Consider the following 18,661-nt stretch of genomic DNA (forward strand, 5'->3'; position numbering starts at 1 on the left):
AACGTCCAGCGAGAGTAATGCTGGCACCTCGGCACTGCACATCATAGCCGCACATAAATATGATCTGTCGACGCCAACCGGTATTACGCGTAGCATTGTCGACACGGACGCGAAATGGTAGTACTGCAGGGAGTTATCTGAGGTTTACTTTGCTCTAGCTCGGACGCCCTCGCGCGCGAAGTAGAATGGCCAATCGTGTGTAGCCCTGCTTACTATTGGCCGAGAATCTTGATGAGCGCTGTCTTTTGGAGCGTCGTAAGGTACTTTGGGAAGAGAATGTCGAACTGCAGGACGAGGTCGCCGCGGCCGTTCTCCGTGTCAGGAATCGGCATGCCTTCGCCCTTGATGCGCTTCTCCGACTTGGGCGCAATCACCTCGTTGCAACTGATCGGGAGCTGGCGCCCGTCGAGTGTCGGCACTTGCACGCAGCAGTCGGCGAGCGCATCCGCCAACTTGATCTTGGCGACGTAGATGAGATCGTGCTTGACGCGGCGAAACGTTGAATGGGGTGCTTCGGTGATGGAGAAGACGACGTCACCGGCACTGAGCTCCTTTGTTTCGGTGCCTTCGCCTGCAAACGTCACCTTGGTGCCGGCCGCCCATCCTGGCTGCACCTTGATGAAGAAGACCTTGATTTCTTCCTTGAGGTCAGGGCCGTGAAACCGGACGCGCGAGACCGACACCTTCTTGGTCGCGCCACCGTGGAAGAGCTCGTCCAACGTGCATTCGATGTCGCGGACAATCGACGGACTCTTCTCCGGCCCCTTTTTTTTGAGCGCGCTCGAGAACGGTAGCGTATCGCCAAAGCCAAAGTCGCTAAACGGGTTGTTCGAGCCGAAGAATTTTGCGAAAATGTCCTCCGCCTGCCGGTCGTTGAAGCTGTAGCCGTCGCGCGCATCGCCGTCCGCGTTGGGCACGCCGTTGCGAAGACCATCGTAGCCGTGTTGGTCAAAGACCGCGCGCTTCTCGGGGTCGCTCAAGACGTCGTAGGCTTCGGAGATTTCATGGAATTTGTTTTGAGCTTCGTCGCGGTTGGCCTTGTTCTTGTCCGGGTGCCACTTCATGGCGAGCTTGCGGTACCTAGCATGCGTCGTATTTGAGCGCCGAGTATTCTCGGAGAAGGAGACAGCCTACGCTTTCTTGATGTCTTGGTCCGACGCACCGCGGACAACGCCCAAGATCTCATAGTAGTCCATCGTCGCCCGACCTTGCCGGTACTCCTCGCGCTTGCGTCCGACGAGGGGTTTCGCCGTTTAGTGTTGCTTGAAGTCGTTTCAAACGCCGAACGGACCCTGCTGAATCAAGGAGGATACCAGGAGATACCTTGCTAGAATACAAGTTGGTTGTGTTCTGGGTCTGCAGTGCGCTCAACGTTTGTGCGTCTTGTCCCAATTGCCCAGTGTTGTCCAGCGGTATTTTTTCTAAAAGTTGCAGGCTCTCTCGGTGTGTGCGAATTATATCGCAAGCGGGGATACCACGTCCTTCTAAGCTTACCTTAGTGCCCACATTTCTTACGTAGGGAGACCGCCGCGAGTAGCCACCGTGGCGAATGCGTGACCAAAGCACCCGTTGTAGCGTTGAAGTGCTCGCAAGATATGGCATCAAGTATAAAAGGTCTTGTATCTCCTACTAGGGTCAGGTACAATCAATCTACCTGGGGAATGAAAACGTTTCTAATTTAACCGCAGGTACCCTGGTGTCGGCTCATTGTAAGTAGTATCTCGCAGGGTCAAGCTCATCCGTACTAATCTTTCGCCTTTTACTAAAGATTACCGTGGGCATGTCTCGATCAATGCGACTTCACAATTTATGACCTCCCTCTGGGGGGACCAATTTTTGAATGCCCTTCCAACAAATTTACACTCCAAATCCGTCTCAACTCTTTCTACACACGTTGCACCAATTCTTAGTACAAACACGACACTTTGACCGTTGTGAGCGAACAGAGTCAAAAGAGAAGAAGTAGCGCTACTGGCCGATGTGTATTGCCGTGACTGGATTGCACTGGGCGAACTACAAGTAGAGTGTGAGCGAGCTGTGGTGTGGTGCGGCTTTTTTGACACACTAATTTTGGCGTAAACCTTAAATAGTCACAAATAGCCACATTTTGGATGAACGCATGCGGACCGCCAGCAGTCGGCGACCAAATCACGCCAAAAAATGAAATCGCTCATACTTGCCACGTCGACAAAAGACACTCAGGAGAGTCCAAAATGCGTTGTTGCGTCGGCGTTCGAGCCCTATAGCTCAAGCTATTGGCCAAATACTTTTGTCCGGAAGCGTCCGGATTTGAGCCAATCAGAGACGCCGTAGGGTCGCCTGCGGAGGTCTCAAGCAAGGAGCAAGAGAAAGCCATGCAGACAGCATGTCGTTTGGTTACGTTAGTCAAATATATTGCATGTATTTTTCGTTTCTCTAGTTGCGCTTGTAGACCTTGTTGTAGAGCGCCGCGAGACCGATGAGACGATAAAGCGCGTTGATCCAGAGGAGGAAGATGACGTCGTAGAGCATGGTATGGTCGTTGAGCGAGAGGCTCTTGAGCACATCGACACCGTTCGAGGCGGTGCAGATCTTGCCCGCTTCGCACGGAATCGAGTGAATCGTGTTCCAGAAGGCACGGCTCATGCCGCGGAAGCCGTACTTGAGCGGCGTGAGGAACTCGGCCCATTTTAAGTACACAGGAATGTCGTCCGAGTTGAGGAAGAGGCCGCCAAAGATGACGCACGGCAGCAAGAGCAGAATGCCGAGAATGTTGGCGACGTCCGCATTCTTGGCAACGCACGACACCATGTAGCCGAGCGCTGTCGCAACGCTCGTGATGAGCGCGATGAACACGTACATGGAGAAGAAGAGCGTCGCATCCGAGGCACCAAAGCCGACCATAAAGTAGACAGGCACCAAAAAGAGCAACGGGAATACGATCTGAAAGGCGAGCTCGCTGACGTTCTTGGCGAGATACCACACCCACGCGTGGTACATGCCCGAGTCGTACTCGCGCTTCATGAGCGGGAGCTCCGAGGGCACTGCGATGAATTCTGGCGTTGCGGCGCCAAACATTTGGTTGATCGAGACGAAGAAGAGCGCGCCCGTGAACGACTGGACGCTGGTCTGAGAGAGCTCGAGCTGCCAAAAGATAAGGCCCGCAAAGACCGACGTAAAGATGGTCTGCCCCACGCGCGCACCAAACGCGATCTTGTCGCGAACGAGCCGCGTTACGTTGCGCTTGCAGAGCACGCGGAGCTGCCCGGCGAGCCCGAGGTGCGTTGCTTCGTACGTTGCACCGTCGTCCGTCGCCTCGAGCATGCCATCGAGATCGGATTTTGTGCCAGCCGATTGGAGTTTCCACGCCTTGACCAGCGACTGGACGCGTGCTTTCGCCTCGGGCTCGAGCGCGACGATCTGCTTCATGAAATAGTCGGTCGGGTTCATGTAGCTCGGGCATGGGTAGCCGTGCGAGGCGAAATACGAGACGGCGTCGGACGCCTTGCCGTTGTAGACGGTCTCGCCGTCCGAGAGCAAGTAGAGCTTGTCAAAGAGCGGGTAGAGCTCGGACGACGGCTGGTGGATGGTAGCAATGACCGTGCGCCCTTCGCGCGCGAGCTTTTGGAGCTGCAAAACGACCGACTCGGCCATGACGGAATCGAGACCCGAGGTCGGCTCGTCCGCAAACAGCAGCGACGGGTTGGTCAGAATTTCGGTCGCGAAGCTCAGGCGCTTGCGCTCGCCGCCCGAGATGCCGCGGATCTTGTCGCCGCCGATTTGCGCGTTGCGGCATTTCACGAGACCAAGTTCGCGCAGCACAAACTCGACGCGCGCCTGCCGCTGCGCCGCGTCAAAGTGCTTGCCCATGCGGAGCTCGGCTTGGAATAAAAGGTGCTCTTCGACCGTGAGCGTCTCGTAAAAGATATCATCTTGCATGACGTACGATGCCTGCTTGGCCGTCGCCTTGGACCAGCGCGCGCCGTTGACGAGCACGGACCCGGACGTCGACGGCTGGCGACCCGAGATGACGTCGAGGAGCGACGACTTGCCGGCGCCGGACGGACCCATGAGCACGACAAACTCGCCAGCCATCGCCGAGCCACTCACGTCATTAAGGACGACCTTGTCGACGCTGCTCTTGGCGCCCGGTGGCTTGACCAGCACCGTCTTCCTGATGTGGCGCCACTCGAGGTTCATTTTCGGCACGTCGAGCAGCAGCTTTTCACCGCTGACGTGGGCCATATCGACGTAGACTTGGTTGTTGCTGCTCATGCTTTACCAAGTAAATTGGAAAATGAGGTTGGTCGACACGCTCTCGACGCGATGACGTTCACGCCGCAGTGTCTGTAGTGCGATCGCAGATGGGAGGGGTAGGGTGACTTGATTCGCGCATACGATTGGCTGGAAAAACGATCGGGATGATGGTACACGGCGAGGAACCGCATCACATGCGCTTACGGACGCCCGGATGTCCGTAGGACGCAGCGTAACGTTGGTCCTTCGACGTCGCGCTTACCGACATTCTCAGTCCAGTGAATCGAGACATGTTGTCCCGAGATCCGAGACCTTGTCGTTGGCGCACTGATTGGCTCGTGCCTTCGACTTCAAAAGCCTTCGAGCTACTGCACAACAGCAAACGTAGCGTCGGAAGCCGTCTTGGTCGGCATATAGTGTGCTTCCTCAGTCTAAAACCGATCTCAATTTTGCGTTCGGTCGTACAGTACCATGTTGGTACAGTGTTGGCGGAGCAGGATACTGGGATACTGTCCTACTCTCCGCCGTCATGACAAGTGCCCCTTGTCTATGCACCCCGTTGATAACGTAGGTGCAGCTCGAGACCTTCCAGCCTGCGTGGTTGCAACCACTGTCGACACGATTTCACGGCCCAAGATACAAAACATCAATTAATGTTATTCGTTTTCGAGGCGCACGTAGCCGTCGTTGGCGTCGTCCCGCGGCAAAAGCGGCGACGTCGTCAAGCACGCGTCGACGTCGGCGGCGTTGGTTAACGGCACTTCGCTCAGCTGGAACTGGAGACTCGCGCGCTTCTGAGGCGGCGGCGACGGCAGCGGCACGGGCTTGGACGGGTGCTGTACGAGGTAGTAGACGCCAACCGAGATGCAGAGCAGTGCCGTTGGGTACAGTACCCACTTTTCGGTCGTAAAGGTCTGTGCGGTACCGTAAAATACGATACCGCCAATGACGCTAAACGAAATCCAAAAGGCTTGGAAGACCGGGAAGACTGTCATCGTGTCGCCGAGCGACGTGGCCATGTTGAGCAAATGCGTTTGCACGAGGATGCAGAGCACCATGCCGCCAATGAAGACGTACGTGAGCGGGTACTTGAACTGGTTGTCGCCTTGGAACGTCAGCGAGAGCATGATGGCCGAGCACTTTGCGAGCAGCACCGAGATGGCGCCGACGATGCCCGAGCAGATGGCGTAGTAGAATGGCACGCGCGGGTCCGCGGTCGAGCCCGGCGTCGGGTCGTAGATCGTGTAGGGCTCGCGGGCTTGCCGCTGAGTGCGTAAATGCTGGTGCAGCGACGAGACGTGGCCCGAGTCGGGCGGGCCGTGGCGCTCGTAGTCGGCGAGGAGCTGTTCTTCGAGCGCTTCCATACGCCGCTCCAAGTCCTGGAAGCGCGCTTCGTTGTTCTAGAGAAAACGCATCGATGCAAAATCGTTGGGCAACGATATACCTTGAGGATCTGCTTCTGGCGCTGGTGCGACCAGCGAATCTGGTTCTTGAGCGTGTGGGCGAGTGAGCCCTTGATCTTGGCCAGCATGCACACGACCGAGATGACGACGCACGTAATGTATACGACGAAACCTATGGTATATGCGTCGCCTACGTCGTCGTCGGACCCATCATACCTTTGCGTGTAAAGAGCTTCTCAAGTTCGTCGAGCGGATACGTCTTGTCTTCGTCCGAGATGACGGCGATGAGCACGACACCAATGATCACCCAAATGACGCCAATGATGTCGGTCTTGTAGAGTGTCTCCTTGTTCATGTAGTGCGCAATGATGACGTTCGCGATGAGGGTCGAGCCGCCGCCAAGCGCCGCGACGAGCGCCTGCGTTGCAAAGACAAAGGCCGTAAAATCACCGATGCTGCCCGCGATGACCATGAGCAGCCCGAGCCACCAGACCGGCCGGTGGATGTACGCGCGCTGGCTCGCCTCTGGCCGCAGGGCCTCGGTCGCATGTGAGTACTTCTGCACGTTCACGCCGAGGTTAGAGATCACGGAGGCTACGACGGCCATGATCGCACCGACAAAGTCCTGGTGCGCTGCCATCGTCGTCGTCGTCCTACTGCCTGCCGGCCACAGCCCCGATATCTTTTCGCGAACAAGCTTTGGCACGGTATCCGGATATCCGGAAAAAGCAAGATTCCGTCGAGACGCGACCCTCGGTTGTCGATACCTTGGACAGCTTATCGGTGGATCAACATGACGTTATTTGTATTCACAAATGTCAATACCACTCGGACAACTCGAAAATCGCTTCTACGCGCGCTTGGTACGCTAAATTCGCTCATGGATCACAAAATGTCTTCTGCGTCGGACGCCCACGTCGAAATGTCTTGTAGAGTTGCATGCCACCTCGAGACAGCGCGATTCGAGTGGAGCTCTCCTGTTAGCGATGGAAAGGATTGTGGCATGCCTACGGAAGCCCCGCGTACACCGATTGTACGAACTTCTCGCGTCTCCGTGTGTGCAAATTTATGCGCTGGTATAGGACCCCAAATTGCTCAAATACTGCCCATAGCAATAGACACAGAATCTCGTCAACGGGCAGCCGGCAGCAGATGTTGGATTTGATAACGTCCGTCGCCGCTGTCATGAAACCCCTACTGAACTTTGGTTTCGAGGCGTTGAGTGCCGAGTCCATGTCCAGAGTCAAGCCCCCGCGCCGCGGGACGGCAAGGTCAGACAAGCACATGAGCACGGCCGCTCGCTACACCTCGGCGCCGCTGCTCCGCGAGAGTCGGTCGCAGCTCGAGGTCCCGCCAGCGCCAGAGCTTTTGCATGGACCGACCAAGGCGGGGTACCTCACCAAGCACAACACGGGCAAGTGGATGCGTCGGCGGTGGCACCAGCGCTGGTTCGTGCTTGAGAACGGCGTGCTCTCGTACTACAAGTACCGTGACCGCGCATATGCCCACGGCGCGCTGCAATTGCACGGGACCGGGGCCCTCTTGACGATCCAGGGGGACCTCCCCCCGGGCACGCCCACGCCGTTCTGCTTCAACATCTCGGTCGGCGTCAAGTCACTTCTCGTGTGCGCCGAGTCGGACGACGATTTTCGCGAGTGGACCAACGCCATCTCCGCCACGATTGGTCAAGAGAGCGCGTCACTGGACGTCGCTGTCAGCGCGCCACCGCCCCGCCCCACCGTACGTCGCCTTGTCTTTGGCTACGTATCCAATATCGCTGCGGTTAGACGCTTGACAACTACGTCGAGGCCGTGCCTTCCTGGGACGCGTTTGCGTTGCCACCGATCAGTCTCGGCACGCTCGCCAGCGCCAACCTCCTCATCGGTACAGTGTCCCGTCGGCGCGCTCTCAAGTCGTGCCGTAGCGCTGATTCGGTACGGCAATGGCGCGACGCTTCTGGGCGTCCTCGGGCTACTCAACGCTGCGTGCGTCTATTGGTTTTACCAAACGCGCACCGGAGCGACGTCTCTGAGCCAGAAGCAACCGCTGAGCGAATATGCATCTTGTCCAGCACCGGTGCCACCCCACGAGCCTGTGCCCAAGGCCCCGATCTTGGGCACCATCAATGGTAGGTAGTTTCGAAGCGATGGTATCTTCAAGGGCCGTAGGCAACAAGGCGAATGCTGGCTGCTCGTTGCCGCAGTGCGCGGTCGACGAATGCGTGCCGGGGTCGTGGGCCACCTTGGAAGCGACGCGCTTCAACCTCCGCCTCGGTGCGTACTGCATCTTTGCGCCACCTTGGACGCGATGCTCGTCGTAGGTCCCCAGTACCGGAAAACAAAACGCAAGGGCCCGTCGGCCCCCGCGCTCTTGGAGCTTGTAGCAACAGATGTGTACCGCGTACGACCGCACTCCTTGCGGAATGCATTCTTGACGGATACCTAGTCGGACACAAAGATCGACAACATTGGCAACGTTGTGCAGCTTCCCATGCGCCCGACGGCGTCCACGTACGCGCAACGCCCATGCGCTCACTACTTACGCTGTAGTTGCAGGCGCGATCTGCTCATCATCAATTGCCAAGTGCCTTGCTACGCTCCGTCCAACCCGTTGGTATGACTGTCCCTTTGTCATCCAAACAACACTCGACCGTGTTTCTAGTGGGGAGAAAAGCAAGGCGACGGCGATGGCTTCAACTTTGTTACGTATTATGCCATTCCCGAGGCGGTTCGAGACAAGCTGCAAATGGAACCGGCGTGCAATGAGCCCGCCATTCGCGTACGTACTTGCAACGACAGCCATGATGTTCAACCTCATGGGCAATAGCTCTTGCGCGCGTTTCTGGACGATGGCAACGACCCAATCATCGTACGAGATGCAAGACATCCCTCCCAGTCAGCCTCTGCGTTTGTAGCGCGACCGCCTCAAGGCAATCGGGATCGTCGTCAACCCGGCCGAGCAAGCGCTCGGTCGAACCGTGCGTGGTCCCATTATCCGGAAGCATATTGATGGCGTACGTCTAGGAGCGGCACTTGCTCGAGACGTACAATGGGCAGCCCATCTTGACGCGGCCACAGCACCGGTTTTACCGTGGTGACGGGTACTTTGAAGTCGACATTGACGCGCACTTGTTCAACTACGTGGCGCGCAAGGGGCTCTGCGGCGTGACCGACCACTTTGGCAACATGGTGGTCGACTTTGGCTTTGTTCTCGAGGGTCAGGAGGACGACGAGCTGCCCGAGCAGATCCTCGGCTGCGTTCGGCTCTGCAAAGTCGACGTGAAGACGGCCCCAACCATGTCCTGAGACACCATATACTCCAAAAGGTCGACTATTCGATCAGGATTCAATATCTGTATGAAACCTCGGTTTCGGTAAAACGTACAAACAAATGATTTCCGCGGAATCGTTCTCGACGTGTCCGTGTGCCACGTCATGAACCGAACGAGATGTCGCAGATACGAAACGTCGCGTCCGATTGGAAGATCTTGCGATGGGGAAAGACGCGACGGTCTTCGCCGAGGCCGAGGCGCGCGACGCTGCGGTCAAGCGCGCAGAAGAGGAACGCCGGGCGCTCGATGGCTACACCTTTATCCCGCAGCCGCTGCGCCGCCACTTCAAGCGCGCGCGGAGCTCGAATCAAGCCGACGCACTCGTGTCGTCGGACCCACGGGCCATTACGCTTGCACGGTACGCTCGCACGGCGCGCCTTTTGCAGCACGCGACCCCCGAATTACACGCCCACTTGTACCCGTCCGAGGTCGAAGACTTCATCTGCACGCAGGTGAGCTACGAGCGCGCGCTCGCCAAGCTCCTCTTGCTCGAGCAAGGCGGGGCTTCGTGGACCGTCGTCCAGCTGCAGCGACAAGTGATAAATCTTGTCGATACGTGCTTGAAAGGCCTCTGCGACGTGTACCTTGGCCTGCTCCAGCCCAAGCGGGCGGCGCTCGTGTACACGGCCGCATCGCCTTTGAGCGGTATGCTCGCCAAGAGCCTTCCGAGCGGCAAGGGCATTTCGTTTCGCGCTATCGACGATGACGTACTCACTTTATTCGCAATGCGATCTTATGTCTATCTAGAACATTGTGGTGTGCGATGATATCGCGACCGACGACGCGATCGAAAGCTTTGGCCCGCACCGATGCGGCCCCTTTGCAGCGCTCCCACTCCCAGGTCGACTCCGCGGCAGTCGCAGCCCCATCGGCGTCCTTGCCGTCGACGCGACGCGGGGTGCGTGGCAGAGTCACCCAGGTGCCATGACGTTGCACGACGTCCTTGCTTTTCTGCGGGCGTATGGCCTCGACGATGTTGTGCCATCGTTTCAAAAGCACAAGATTGACGGTCCGTCGCTCTTGGCGCTCAAAGACCTCAACCTCGAGTTCACGCTGGGTATTTACCGCGTGCACACTCGGACCAAGCTGCTGTCGCTCATCGAGGGGCTCAACGCGGGCCTTCCGCTGCACCTTCCGGAGACGCCGACGCGCTTTGTCGACGCGCCCGAGACGATGCAGTTTCTCACGCGCGTCGCCGATATTGCCGGCCCGCTTTTCGCGACCGCGCGCCGGCGGGAGTGGCATGCGCGCCTTTGCGATGCGACCAAAGACGGCACGTGCACGCAGTACGACCTGTACTACCTTGTGATCCAAGCGCTGCTCCACTGCGTCCTCAACGTCACAGGCGTTGCGATCTGGCGCGTCTTGTTGTCGCCCATGGAGCTTCTCAAGTCGAATGTGGTGCTCCTTGGCGCGTGCGATGTGCCGTCGGACCGCTTGGCGCCGTTCGTGCACTGCAGCGAGAAGGCCATCAAGCGCGTCCCGCTCTTCACAGAAACGTCAACGTCCCTGCTGCGGGGCAACGTCGTGCACGTGGTACCGGCGCTTGGACCAAAAGAAGCCACGACGTACACGGTCTCGTGGAGCAACCACGTAGTCGAAGACGTGAATTGGCACACGATGAGCCGACTGCTGCCAGTGCGCTTGCTCAACACGCAGCACTTTCATCTTCAAGGCGTCCTCGCTGGCATGGACGTCAACAGCGGTGATTTTCTCGTGCCGTTTCCAGCCCAATCGACCAAAGTCTGGGTGCAGCCCTTTGCGGACGAGCCCAAGTTCAAGTATGTCATCGTGACAACGCTCCACGAAGCCGCCGACATCTCGGACGCAGTGAGCTACCTCTCGCAGCTTCTACCCGAGCTGGACACAACGCTGCGCTGCGTGCGCGGGCGGCAGAAGCGCCATCTGCAACGAACCGAGGCGGTCGCGCGTCTGCGGCAGTGGACGGCCGCGCTCGCAATGACACCGTCCCCGGACGCTCTCCGCTCCCTAGACGAGCTCCTCAGTCGCATGGTCAACGAGGTCCAGCTCTGCCTTCCTGGCACGCAAAGTGCAATTTGGGAGTTAACGCCCTCGGCCAAGTCGCTGCGCTGTACGTTTGCGTACCACGGGTGCGCCCGGCTCATCGGTCTCGAGGTGGACGTGCATGCTGCGGGGATTGCCGACTGCTTGAGCGCCAAGGCGCCCGTGGTTTTGCGCTCAGCCTCGCGGCTCAGCTTTCTGCCAGACGAAACGATGCTGCCCGTCGTGCTCTTGCCACTGCTTCACGACGACGCGCTCGTGGGCGTGCTCGTTGTCTTTGATTTTCGCTCGGTCGAGAAAGGCAGAAGCGACGAGACCCACCCCGAATATGGCGTGATACCGATGCTGGAAGTGGCTGCGCGTGGCATGGCCGCCGCACTCCGGCTCAAGCGCCGCGCCGCGCGCCTGTTTGCGCTCGCCAACATTGTCGACGCCGACGCGTTTGCGGCGCCCGCGCAGGTTTTTGCGTCGGCGCTGCAGTGCCTTCAGTCGTCGCTTCTCGGTGTCCTCAAAGCCCGGCTTCTCGTTATCCGCAAGAGCGACGGCAAGCCCACTGTCGTCGCCGACACCAACGACGTCGCGCACTGGCCGGTACTTGACCTGACGTACGTCGAAGGTGCCCGTGGCCGACTGCGCGAGCTTCGATGGCCCACGTTCCAGACGTACCACAAGCTCGACAACGCAACGTTGGACGCGGTCGTGACGCGCGTGACGTCGACACCGAGTCTCTTGAGCAAATCGCTTTGTAGCGCGGACGTCCAGTACGTCGAGACGCTGGCCGAGCCACCGGTGCCGATCGAGTGGACCAAGAATCTGCGAAAGACGCTGGAGTCGGCCAACCAAGTGATTTTCGGCAACCAAAAGTATCTCTCGACACTCGTACCGGCGCTGTGTACGTCCACCCACGTTGTCGCACTCACAGCGGCGCTTCCGTCGCCCTATTGCTTTGCCGCCGAGCCAGCCTTTCTCGAGACCGTCGCTCGCACGCTCTCGGGCGGCATCGAATGCCTTGCCGGGCGCTACGACCGAGTGCGCGCCCGTGCTGCGAGCCTCGATGCGCTCGACGCCTTTGTCGCCGCGCACAAAACGATTGCGCTGCCGCTGAATTCGCCATATGCCGAACAGAGCGCCGAGGTACGTTTGGATCTGCAGCACAAGACGCTCTCGCTGTTGCAGTCAACGCTGACGGGGTGCCACGCGTACGTTGGACTGCGGCAGCCCGCGTTCCACCGCATTGTGTTTACGGCAGCATCGTCTACTAGCCACATGCTTGGAAAGCAGCTCGTGCGCGGTAAGAAAGGTGGCGTGGGCTTCGAGGTGATTGCGTCGCAGTCGCCGGTTGTGCTCACGCAAGTGTCGCAACTCCACGTCGTCCGGCATTTTGGCCGACCCGAAGCACTCGTCTTGCCATACATGGCCGTGCCGATCGGCACCTTTGGTGTCCTCGCGCTCGACGACCTCAGCGCGTACGGACCGCGCGAACCTCAGCCTGAAATGGGCGTCGAAGACTTTCTCGTGCGGTTTGGACAGATGCTGGCGACCGGTTTGGAGGCTACCCGAACGCAAACCGCAGCGTACCGCGCTCAGCTTCGCGAACGTGGTGTGCAAAGCGCGCTTGTGCTCAGCGACAATGCCCGACCGACCGAGCACGATGCCCAAGCTGCATGCCTTGCGCTCGTCCAAGCAGCCTTTACCGGCACCAAGGGGTTCGTCGCCATGGCTATGCCATTTAGCAACGAGATGCGTGTCACCAAGGCGTCCGAGAGTCCATTGGTCGATACAATCGACGCGTCATCGCCCCTCTTTGCTGCGTTCCAGCACCAGTCGCCCGTTGTCGTCGCCCGCGTCGAAGACGACGCCGAGATCGCTCGTATCGTAAGCGACCAGAAAGGTGCGTTCGTCGCCGTCCCGATCCCACTTCTCGGTGTGCTCGCGGTGACGTCCTTTACGGGGGCGGCGGGCGGTCCGTACACGGCGACGATCCCCGAGGCCGGCACCGTGTCCTGCCTCCAGACCATTGGCGCGCACCTCGGGTCGCTCTTGCGCGCCAAGCGGCTCCAAGAGAGCCAGCGCGTGCTCTCGTCGGTCTTTCTCGGCAACATTTCGAGCTTTCAAACGCTCTTTTCGACCATCAGCGGCGAGCTGGCGCGTAATATCCCGTCGGCCATTCGCATCGACGTCTGGTACATTTTTGAGGGCGACCACCCGCCGCTGCCGCAGTTTACTGCGTCTAGTCATATCCACGCGACGTCGCCAAGCTTGCGACCGGACGACGTCGTCCAGATGCGCGCGGTCGTCTCACCCGAGTCGATTCCCGAGACGAACGCGCTGCTTCTGCCACTTGCCATGCACGACCCGTACGTCGTCGGCCCCCAAGTCGTCAAAAGCGTGCTCAAGGTAACGCGGCTACCCGGCGTCGACTGGCCATACGATCTCGATGTGCTGAAGCGGTTGCAGCCGCTCATCGACAACGCCTTGACACTCGCGAGTCACCGCGCCGCCGCGAACGTCGCCCGCCAAAAGGCACTTGTCCGTCTCGACGCCATTCGAGACGACACACTGACGCTGCCGAGTCACGATGCGTACACTAATTTGCACGCAACCCAAGATACCTGCTTAAATGCAATCGCTGACGCGCTCGGCGCTGGCACCGACGTCTACCTCGCGTACTTGGAGCCGCGCTTCACCGAGTTTGCCACGAGAGACGTCGATGGGCTCGTCTTTCGCAGTGCGTCGCGCGAGAGTCTCATGCGCAATGTGGTCTTGGACACGGAAGACCTCCTGAGCTTCCAGTGCCTTCGCACCCAAGAACCGATTGTGATCAACCATCTGAGCGCACAAACCGGCAAAACCGTGCACTTCTGCACCAGTCGTCGGGCGACACGCGCGTATGTTGTCGTGCCGCTGAGCACACTCGGTGTCCTCGCCGTCGATAGCTTTGGCGTTCACTGCTTTACGACCAAGAACGAGCTGGAAAAAGACGTCTTGTCGTTTCTTCGGGACGCATCGCAGCGGCTCGTGGCGCTGTACGAAGACACGCACCAGCGCTACAGCCGCGACCGCATTGTGAGCGTCGGGTCGGACCTGCAAGCGCTCTACGCCGAGACGCTCGCCGCCGCCTATCGCGACGTGACGCATGTGCATAGCGGCCACGTGTTGGGCCTCGCACCCGACTTTACCGGCGACCTCGAGGTGCTCTGTTGGCTCAAGTATCGCAACCGACGGCCGGTGAAGGCACCGCGCCACTACTGCTACGAGCAGCGCTGCCGAAAACACTATGTTCGAGACCTCATCCACTACGACTGCATTCGGTTGCCCATGACCAACTGCCCGCGCACGCTCGACGACGCACGCTCGACGGCGCCGGATCCAATCTTGGCCGCCACCGGGCTCGAGGTTCGCGGCAACTACCCTACGTTTGCTGCTATGATGGACGGTAAGATGGTCGCACCCCGGATCGCGTTCGTGCTCTATCGCAAAGCCGGACGCAGCTTTACCGAGAGAGACACTGCGTCGCTTCGTCGGCTTCTGACGACGGCGCAAGACGCATACGTCGCCGCCTTTACCGCTCTCGTGCTCGAGAGCCTCTCGATCGAAATGCTCTTCTTCGCAAGAGAGATGCTCCAGGCCAGAGACGGGTTTGTGGCCCGCGGCTCGCCGCTGCCTATTCTCGCCATGTCGACCAACGAAACTAAGTACCCACTGGGGCCGCTAAAAAAGGCCAAGAAGCAAACCACACGCCTCATCGCGTTTGCTGCTACCGACGTGCCTGTGGCAGTCGCAACGATTCTACCGGCGGTCGTTGCCGTTGCAACGCCGGCTCCAACGACGACGACAACGGTGCCACCACCAGAAGCTACTGTGCCACCAGCAAAGGCCTCCAAGCTCACGACGCGCTTTCGCCCAAAGTCAAAACCAACGTTGGCGCCAACACCCGCAGCTGTCGCCGCCGTTACCGAGACGCCGCCCAGTGCCGTGCACCACGAAGTGCTGTTGCGACTGCCGCATCATGAATTCCTTCTGCTCGACGTGTTTGTGGTCCCCGGTATCTTGGACAACGCCTCGTCAGTCGCGCGAACGACGATGGTCGACTGGATCGAGACGGCGTCGGCGACTGCGCTTCGGTTCCGCGAAAAGCCCGCGGGCAACGAACGCACTGTCGGGTACCTCCTCGACATGTGGTTTCAAGCATCGCGGACGACGTATGGCGCCACGCGACTGGGCATTGAGCACGAAGCTCGAGTGCACCTCGATGCGCTCGTCGCCGTGCCTCCGACGCCGTGCCCGGAAGCAATTGGTACTGTGTTTACCGCTGCGCTCGTCGCTTGCGGCGTCAAGCGCGATGTCATTACGACGCCCCGGGTTCGATCCTCGTCATTTCATCGAGCTTTGTCATTGCTTATGTGATGTTGTAGGTGGCGCTGGAGCTTTTCCTCTCCAAGAAAGCCGCCACGTTTCTCTTTGAGAGCGACCCGTTCGATCCCAAGTTGAAAAGCCGCGTGTGGACCAGTGCGTTCAAGTGCCGAACCTTTCTCACATCGTTTTCGCTCCTGCAGCTGTTGCCGCAACTGTCGCCGCCATTGAATACGCTTCTGCGGTATCTTCTCTTGCTCATTGCCGTCGCGCGGTTTCTCAAGCGCGACGCCGACGACGCAAAGGCCAAGCGCGCGCACCTGAGTGCGGCGGCCATTGTTCTACAGTGCCGCGTCCGCTGCATCTTTGCGGGCCGAGAGCTGGCGCGGCGGAGGCGCCGGCGCGACGCGGCCATTTGCCTCCAAAGCGTCGGTCGCATGTACCTCGCACGGCAAAAGGTGCTGCGTTTGCGCAGTAACCAAGCCGCCAGTCGCCTGCAAACGTGGTGGCGGCGGCTCCAGGGGCCGAAAAAAACCACTGCGCTTTCAACCAAGCACCTCTTGGACCACGTGCACGCACTCCAAGCGCGATACGCCACCGTCGACTCGGAGACGGCGACGACCGACGACGTGAGTGCGTGGGGAGACATCTCGACGACCGAGTCCTTTGACGCCTTCCTCGCGAGTCGACACGGCAAGGCGATGCTCACAAAGGAGGAGCGTGGCCTCAGTGCGCGCATGAAAGCCCGCGTCAAGGCGCGAAGCGAGCTACCGCTCGAGGCTCGGCTGCAAGAGGAGGTCCAAGACCTCTTTGATTTTTTCGACCCGATTGGCGTCGGGTCTATCTCGCGGTAGCTTTTCGTTTTGCTCTCTGAAAACGGTGCTGAAGTCGTGGAGTAGGGACGACACCAAAGTGGTGATTGCCAAGCTTCGCATTCCGCTCGTTGACGACGAGCTCGACGACGTGGTGAGCATGATCGACAACGACAAGTCGGGTGACGTGAGCGTCCTCGAGTTTTGCTCGTGGTTTCTGTACGAGTACCCGACGCTGCGGAAGCGGTCGGCCGACTGCGGCAGTCTCTCGCGTGCAGACCGCGACTGGTTTGTGCACACGATGGCCAAGCGCTTTCTGCAGCAAAAGTACAACATCCAGCGCGCAAGGACAGCGGTGACAAAGCCAAACCATGACGACTAGAGAATTACGAAGATCTAATGTGCGCAGTGACTTAGTAAATTCGTTGCACGACCAGACGAGATCAAACCTTGTTGCTAGCGATGCGTACCATAGCTCTATATACGTCATACACGTCCAACTGGATTGCAAGAAAATGAGCGTTTGAAATCGTCAGTAGGTTTGCTGACGACTTGAAAAAGCAAAAAGGGCTCTCAATGCGCGAGTTTCCGTGGTGCCAACTTTGCCAATGTATAATCGAGCTGTACCCACCCGCGCCGCCGCCTGCGCAGCCACGGACCGGCGAGCGAATGAAGAAGAAGGAGATTGCTAGTCTCTACGTATGCGAAGTCTTTGTGTAATTATGAAGATAACGCGAAACACGTTCATATATATATAATCGAGCTGTACGAAGACCCCATTTCCATGCTCTGACAAGAAGCTCTTCTGAGCGCTTGATGCAAGGAGACATGCATTGATGTATCCATAGTTTAGACAGCATTGATGTCTTACTTGTCGTCGTCCGAGTCGTCGGATGTCATGCTCCACGCCTGCACTGGCGTCGACTCGACGTCGCCATCGTCGTCGTAGCTCCTTCGCTTGGCCTCGGCGCGGCGCTTGCTGCTACTGCTACTTCTGCGCTGGTTTGTGCGCTTGGCCTCACGGGGCGGCGATGCCTCTTCGGGGCCTGGGTGCATTGTCTTGGCCGGCGCCACAATTGGCGTCGACGCCAAGTGCTTCTCGTATAGGAGCTGCTGCGTGCGGTATGCGTCGAGCGTCTTGACCCAGCACGCTGCGCTCGTCTTGCTCTCTGCTTTGAGGAAGAACTTGCGGCTCTTGGCCTCGACCTGGAAGCAGTATTCGTCAAAGACAACGACCGCCGTAATGTCATTGAGAAAGATCGCATCTACGCAAATCGCTTTCGCTAGGATAGGTCCATGGACGTACGTACTCTTCATGCGCGGCTGCGCGTTGTTGATCGCGTAGCCAAACGCCTTGTGTCTCTTGTCGATGTAGAACCAGCGCCGGTTCCAGCTGCCCGTGAGGTTGCTCAGGCCTGTACACGTGGGGTGTCAAGGACCACTCGAGATATCCTCTCATAGAAAGAAGGTAGATGTGGCAGAAAGGATATGTTTGCCGCTTCATCTTGTAGAGGTACCCTTCGATCTCGGGCGGCAGCGGCGGCTGCGTCACGGCTTCGACCTTCCCGCTCATGCGTGGCAGTTTGTCAACTGCTTTGTCCGGACAGAGAGGTCTATTTTTAGAATCCGGATACTCTTAATATCCGGACGACCAAGAAACTCCAGAGGTGCAACCTCGGGAGCAATCGTTGTTCGTCAACAATGCAGTTTGCGCTCGTGTGCAGCAACACGGCGAGCTGATCATGTTGCACGACAGCAGTTGGCCGCCCCGAGCCGATTCCCCGAGCCCTGTTCCAACATCAGCAAAAGAACAGTAGAATTGTACACAAATGTAAACCGTGTGACACATAGGTGTAGGTACATGCATTGTAGTAGTGATGCTGTGGACATGAGCGTCGACGCAATGTAAACACCGAAGTCAAATTTACTCCATGTCGACCTCGTCCAAGGCCTCACGTGACGGCGCGGCCTACGCTGTTCTCACACAGCCCATACTCGTGGCCGACATCTTTGCATATCAACAACCCGGTCTCTCGACGCCACTTGCCCTTGCGTTTCAGCATCACAAGGCGAAGCTCGGGCGCCGGCTCGCGCGATATACTGTGGAGACCATCCGCGGTTATGTCTTATGCCAGCTTGTTGCTGCCAAGGACGTCAAGTTGGCCCTCGAGCTACTGGCTGCGTTTCCGGAGCGCAATATGCTCGCGCTGCCGCCCACCAACGACATGTATGTCTACGCGATCGACAATGCCGTGCATGCACACAGCGTGCCGCTGCTGAAGCAAATGCTGTGACGGGACTTTGGCAAAAGCTCAAAAGCCGCGATGGATGCTGCGGCCATGAACCGTAGCTTGACCATGGTGCGGCTCTTGCATGAATACCGAAGCGACGGGTGCACGTACAGGGCGTTCAAGGTCGCCAGGGAGGACGGATACCGTGATATTCAAGTCTTTCTCAACTGCAACCTTCCGCAAGACAGACACTGCACTGGCCCATTGAAGCGC

At 58.6% G+C, this 18,661-nt stretch overlaps 6 protein-coding genes across 6 annotated transcripts; 2 read left to right on the forward strand and 4 right to left on the reverse strand.

Moving 5' to 3' along the window:
* Positions 1–90: 90 nt before the first annotated feature.
* Positions 91–1,389, reverse strand: SDRG_08114 (hypothetical protein). The gene is made up of 2 exons (XM_008613982.1): positions 1,135–1,389; positions 91–1,080 (listed from the first exon to the last, which is right to left on the reverse strand). The coding sequence occupies exons 1-2, from the start codon at positions 1,194–1,196 to the stop codon at positions 213–215; spliced, it is 930 nt and encodes a 309-aa protein (XP_008612204.1). The 5' UTR covers positions 1,197–1,389; the 3' UTR covers positions 91–212.
* Positions 1,390–2,404: 1,015 nt separating this feature from the next.
* SDRG_08115 (hypothetical protein) lies at positions 2,405–4,254 on the reverse strand (the record flags this gene model as incomplete). Its single annotated transcript, XM_008613983.1, has 1 exon — positions 2,405–4,254. The coding sequence occupies one exon, from the start codon at positions 4,252–4,254 to the stop codon at positions 2,416–2,418; it is 1,839 nt and encodes a 612-aa protein (XP_008612205.1). The 3' UTR covers positions 2,405–2,415.
* A 605-nt stretch (positions 4,255–4,859) lies between these two features.
* Positions 4,860–6,341, reverse strand: SDRG_08116 (hypothetical protein). The gene is made up of 3 exons (XM_008613984.1): positions 5,856–6,341; positions 5,681–5,811; positions 4,860–5,636 (listed from the first exon to the last, which is right to left on the reverse strand). Exons 1-3 carry the CDS (start codon positions 6,277–6,279, stop codon positions 4,893–4,895), a joined length of 1,299 nt encoding a protein of 432 aa, XP_008612206.1. The 5' UTR covers positions 6,280–6,341; the 3' UTR covers positions 4,860–4,892.
* A 478-nt stretch (positions 6,342–6,819) lies between these two features.
* SDRG_08117 (hypothetical protein) lies at positions 6,820–9,042 on the forward strand. The gene is made up of 11 exons (XM_008613985.1): positions 6,820–7,379; positions 7,427–7,523; positions 7,564–7,767; positions 7,808–7,912; positions 7,960–8,039; positions 8,085–8,149; positions 8,195–8,252; positions 8,301–8,417; positions 8,466–8,507; positions 8,554–8,616; positions 8,663–9,042. The coding sequence occupies exons 1-11, from the start codon at positions 6,825–6,827 to the stop codon at positions 8,942–8,944; spliced, it is 1,668 nt and encodes a 555-aa protein (XP_008612207.1). The 5' UTR covers positions 6,820–6,824; the 3' UTR covers positions 8,945–9,042.
* Positions 9,043–9,108: 66 nt separating this feature from the next.
* Positions 9,109–16,669, forward strand: SDRG_08118 (hypothetical protein). Its single transcript, XM_008613986.1, has 4 exons — positions 9,109–9,677; positions 9,718–15,354; positions 15,408–16,195; positions 16,245–16,669. The coding sequence occupies exons 1-4, from the start codon at positions 9,132–9,134 to the stop codon at positions 16,537–16,539; spliced, it is 7,266 nt and encodes a 2,421-aa protein (XP_008612208.1). The 5' UTR covers positions 9,109–9,131; the 3' UTR covers positions 16,540–16,669.
* A 212-nt stretch (positions 16,670–16,881) lies between these two features.
* Positions 16,882–17,739, reverse strand: SDRG_08119 (hypothetical protein). Its single transcript, XM_008613987.1, has 3 exons — positions 17,648–17,739; positions 17,468–17,574; positions 16,882–17,422 (listed from the first exon to the last, which is right to left on the reverse strand). The coding sequence occupies exons 1-3, from the start codon at positions 17,728–17,730 to the stop codon at positions 17,025–17,027; spliced, it is 588 nt and encodes a 195-aa protein (XP_008612209.1). The 5' UTR covers positions 17,731–17,739; the 3' UTR covers positions 16,882–17,024.
* Positions 17,740–18,661: the final 922 nt, after the last annotated feature.

The sequence above is a fragment of the Saprolegnia diclina genome, assembly GCF_000281045.1.
Source record: "Saprolegnia diclina VS20 unplaced genomic scaffold supercont1.24, whole genome shotgun sequence".
In the NCBI taxonomy this organism is placed as follows: Eukaryota; Oomycota; class Saprolegniomycetes; order Saprolegniales; family Saprolegniaceae; genus Saprolegnia; species Saprolegnia diclina.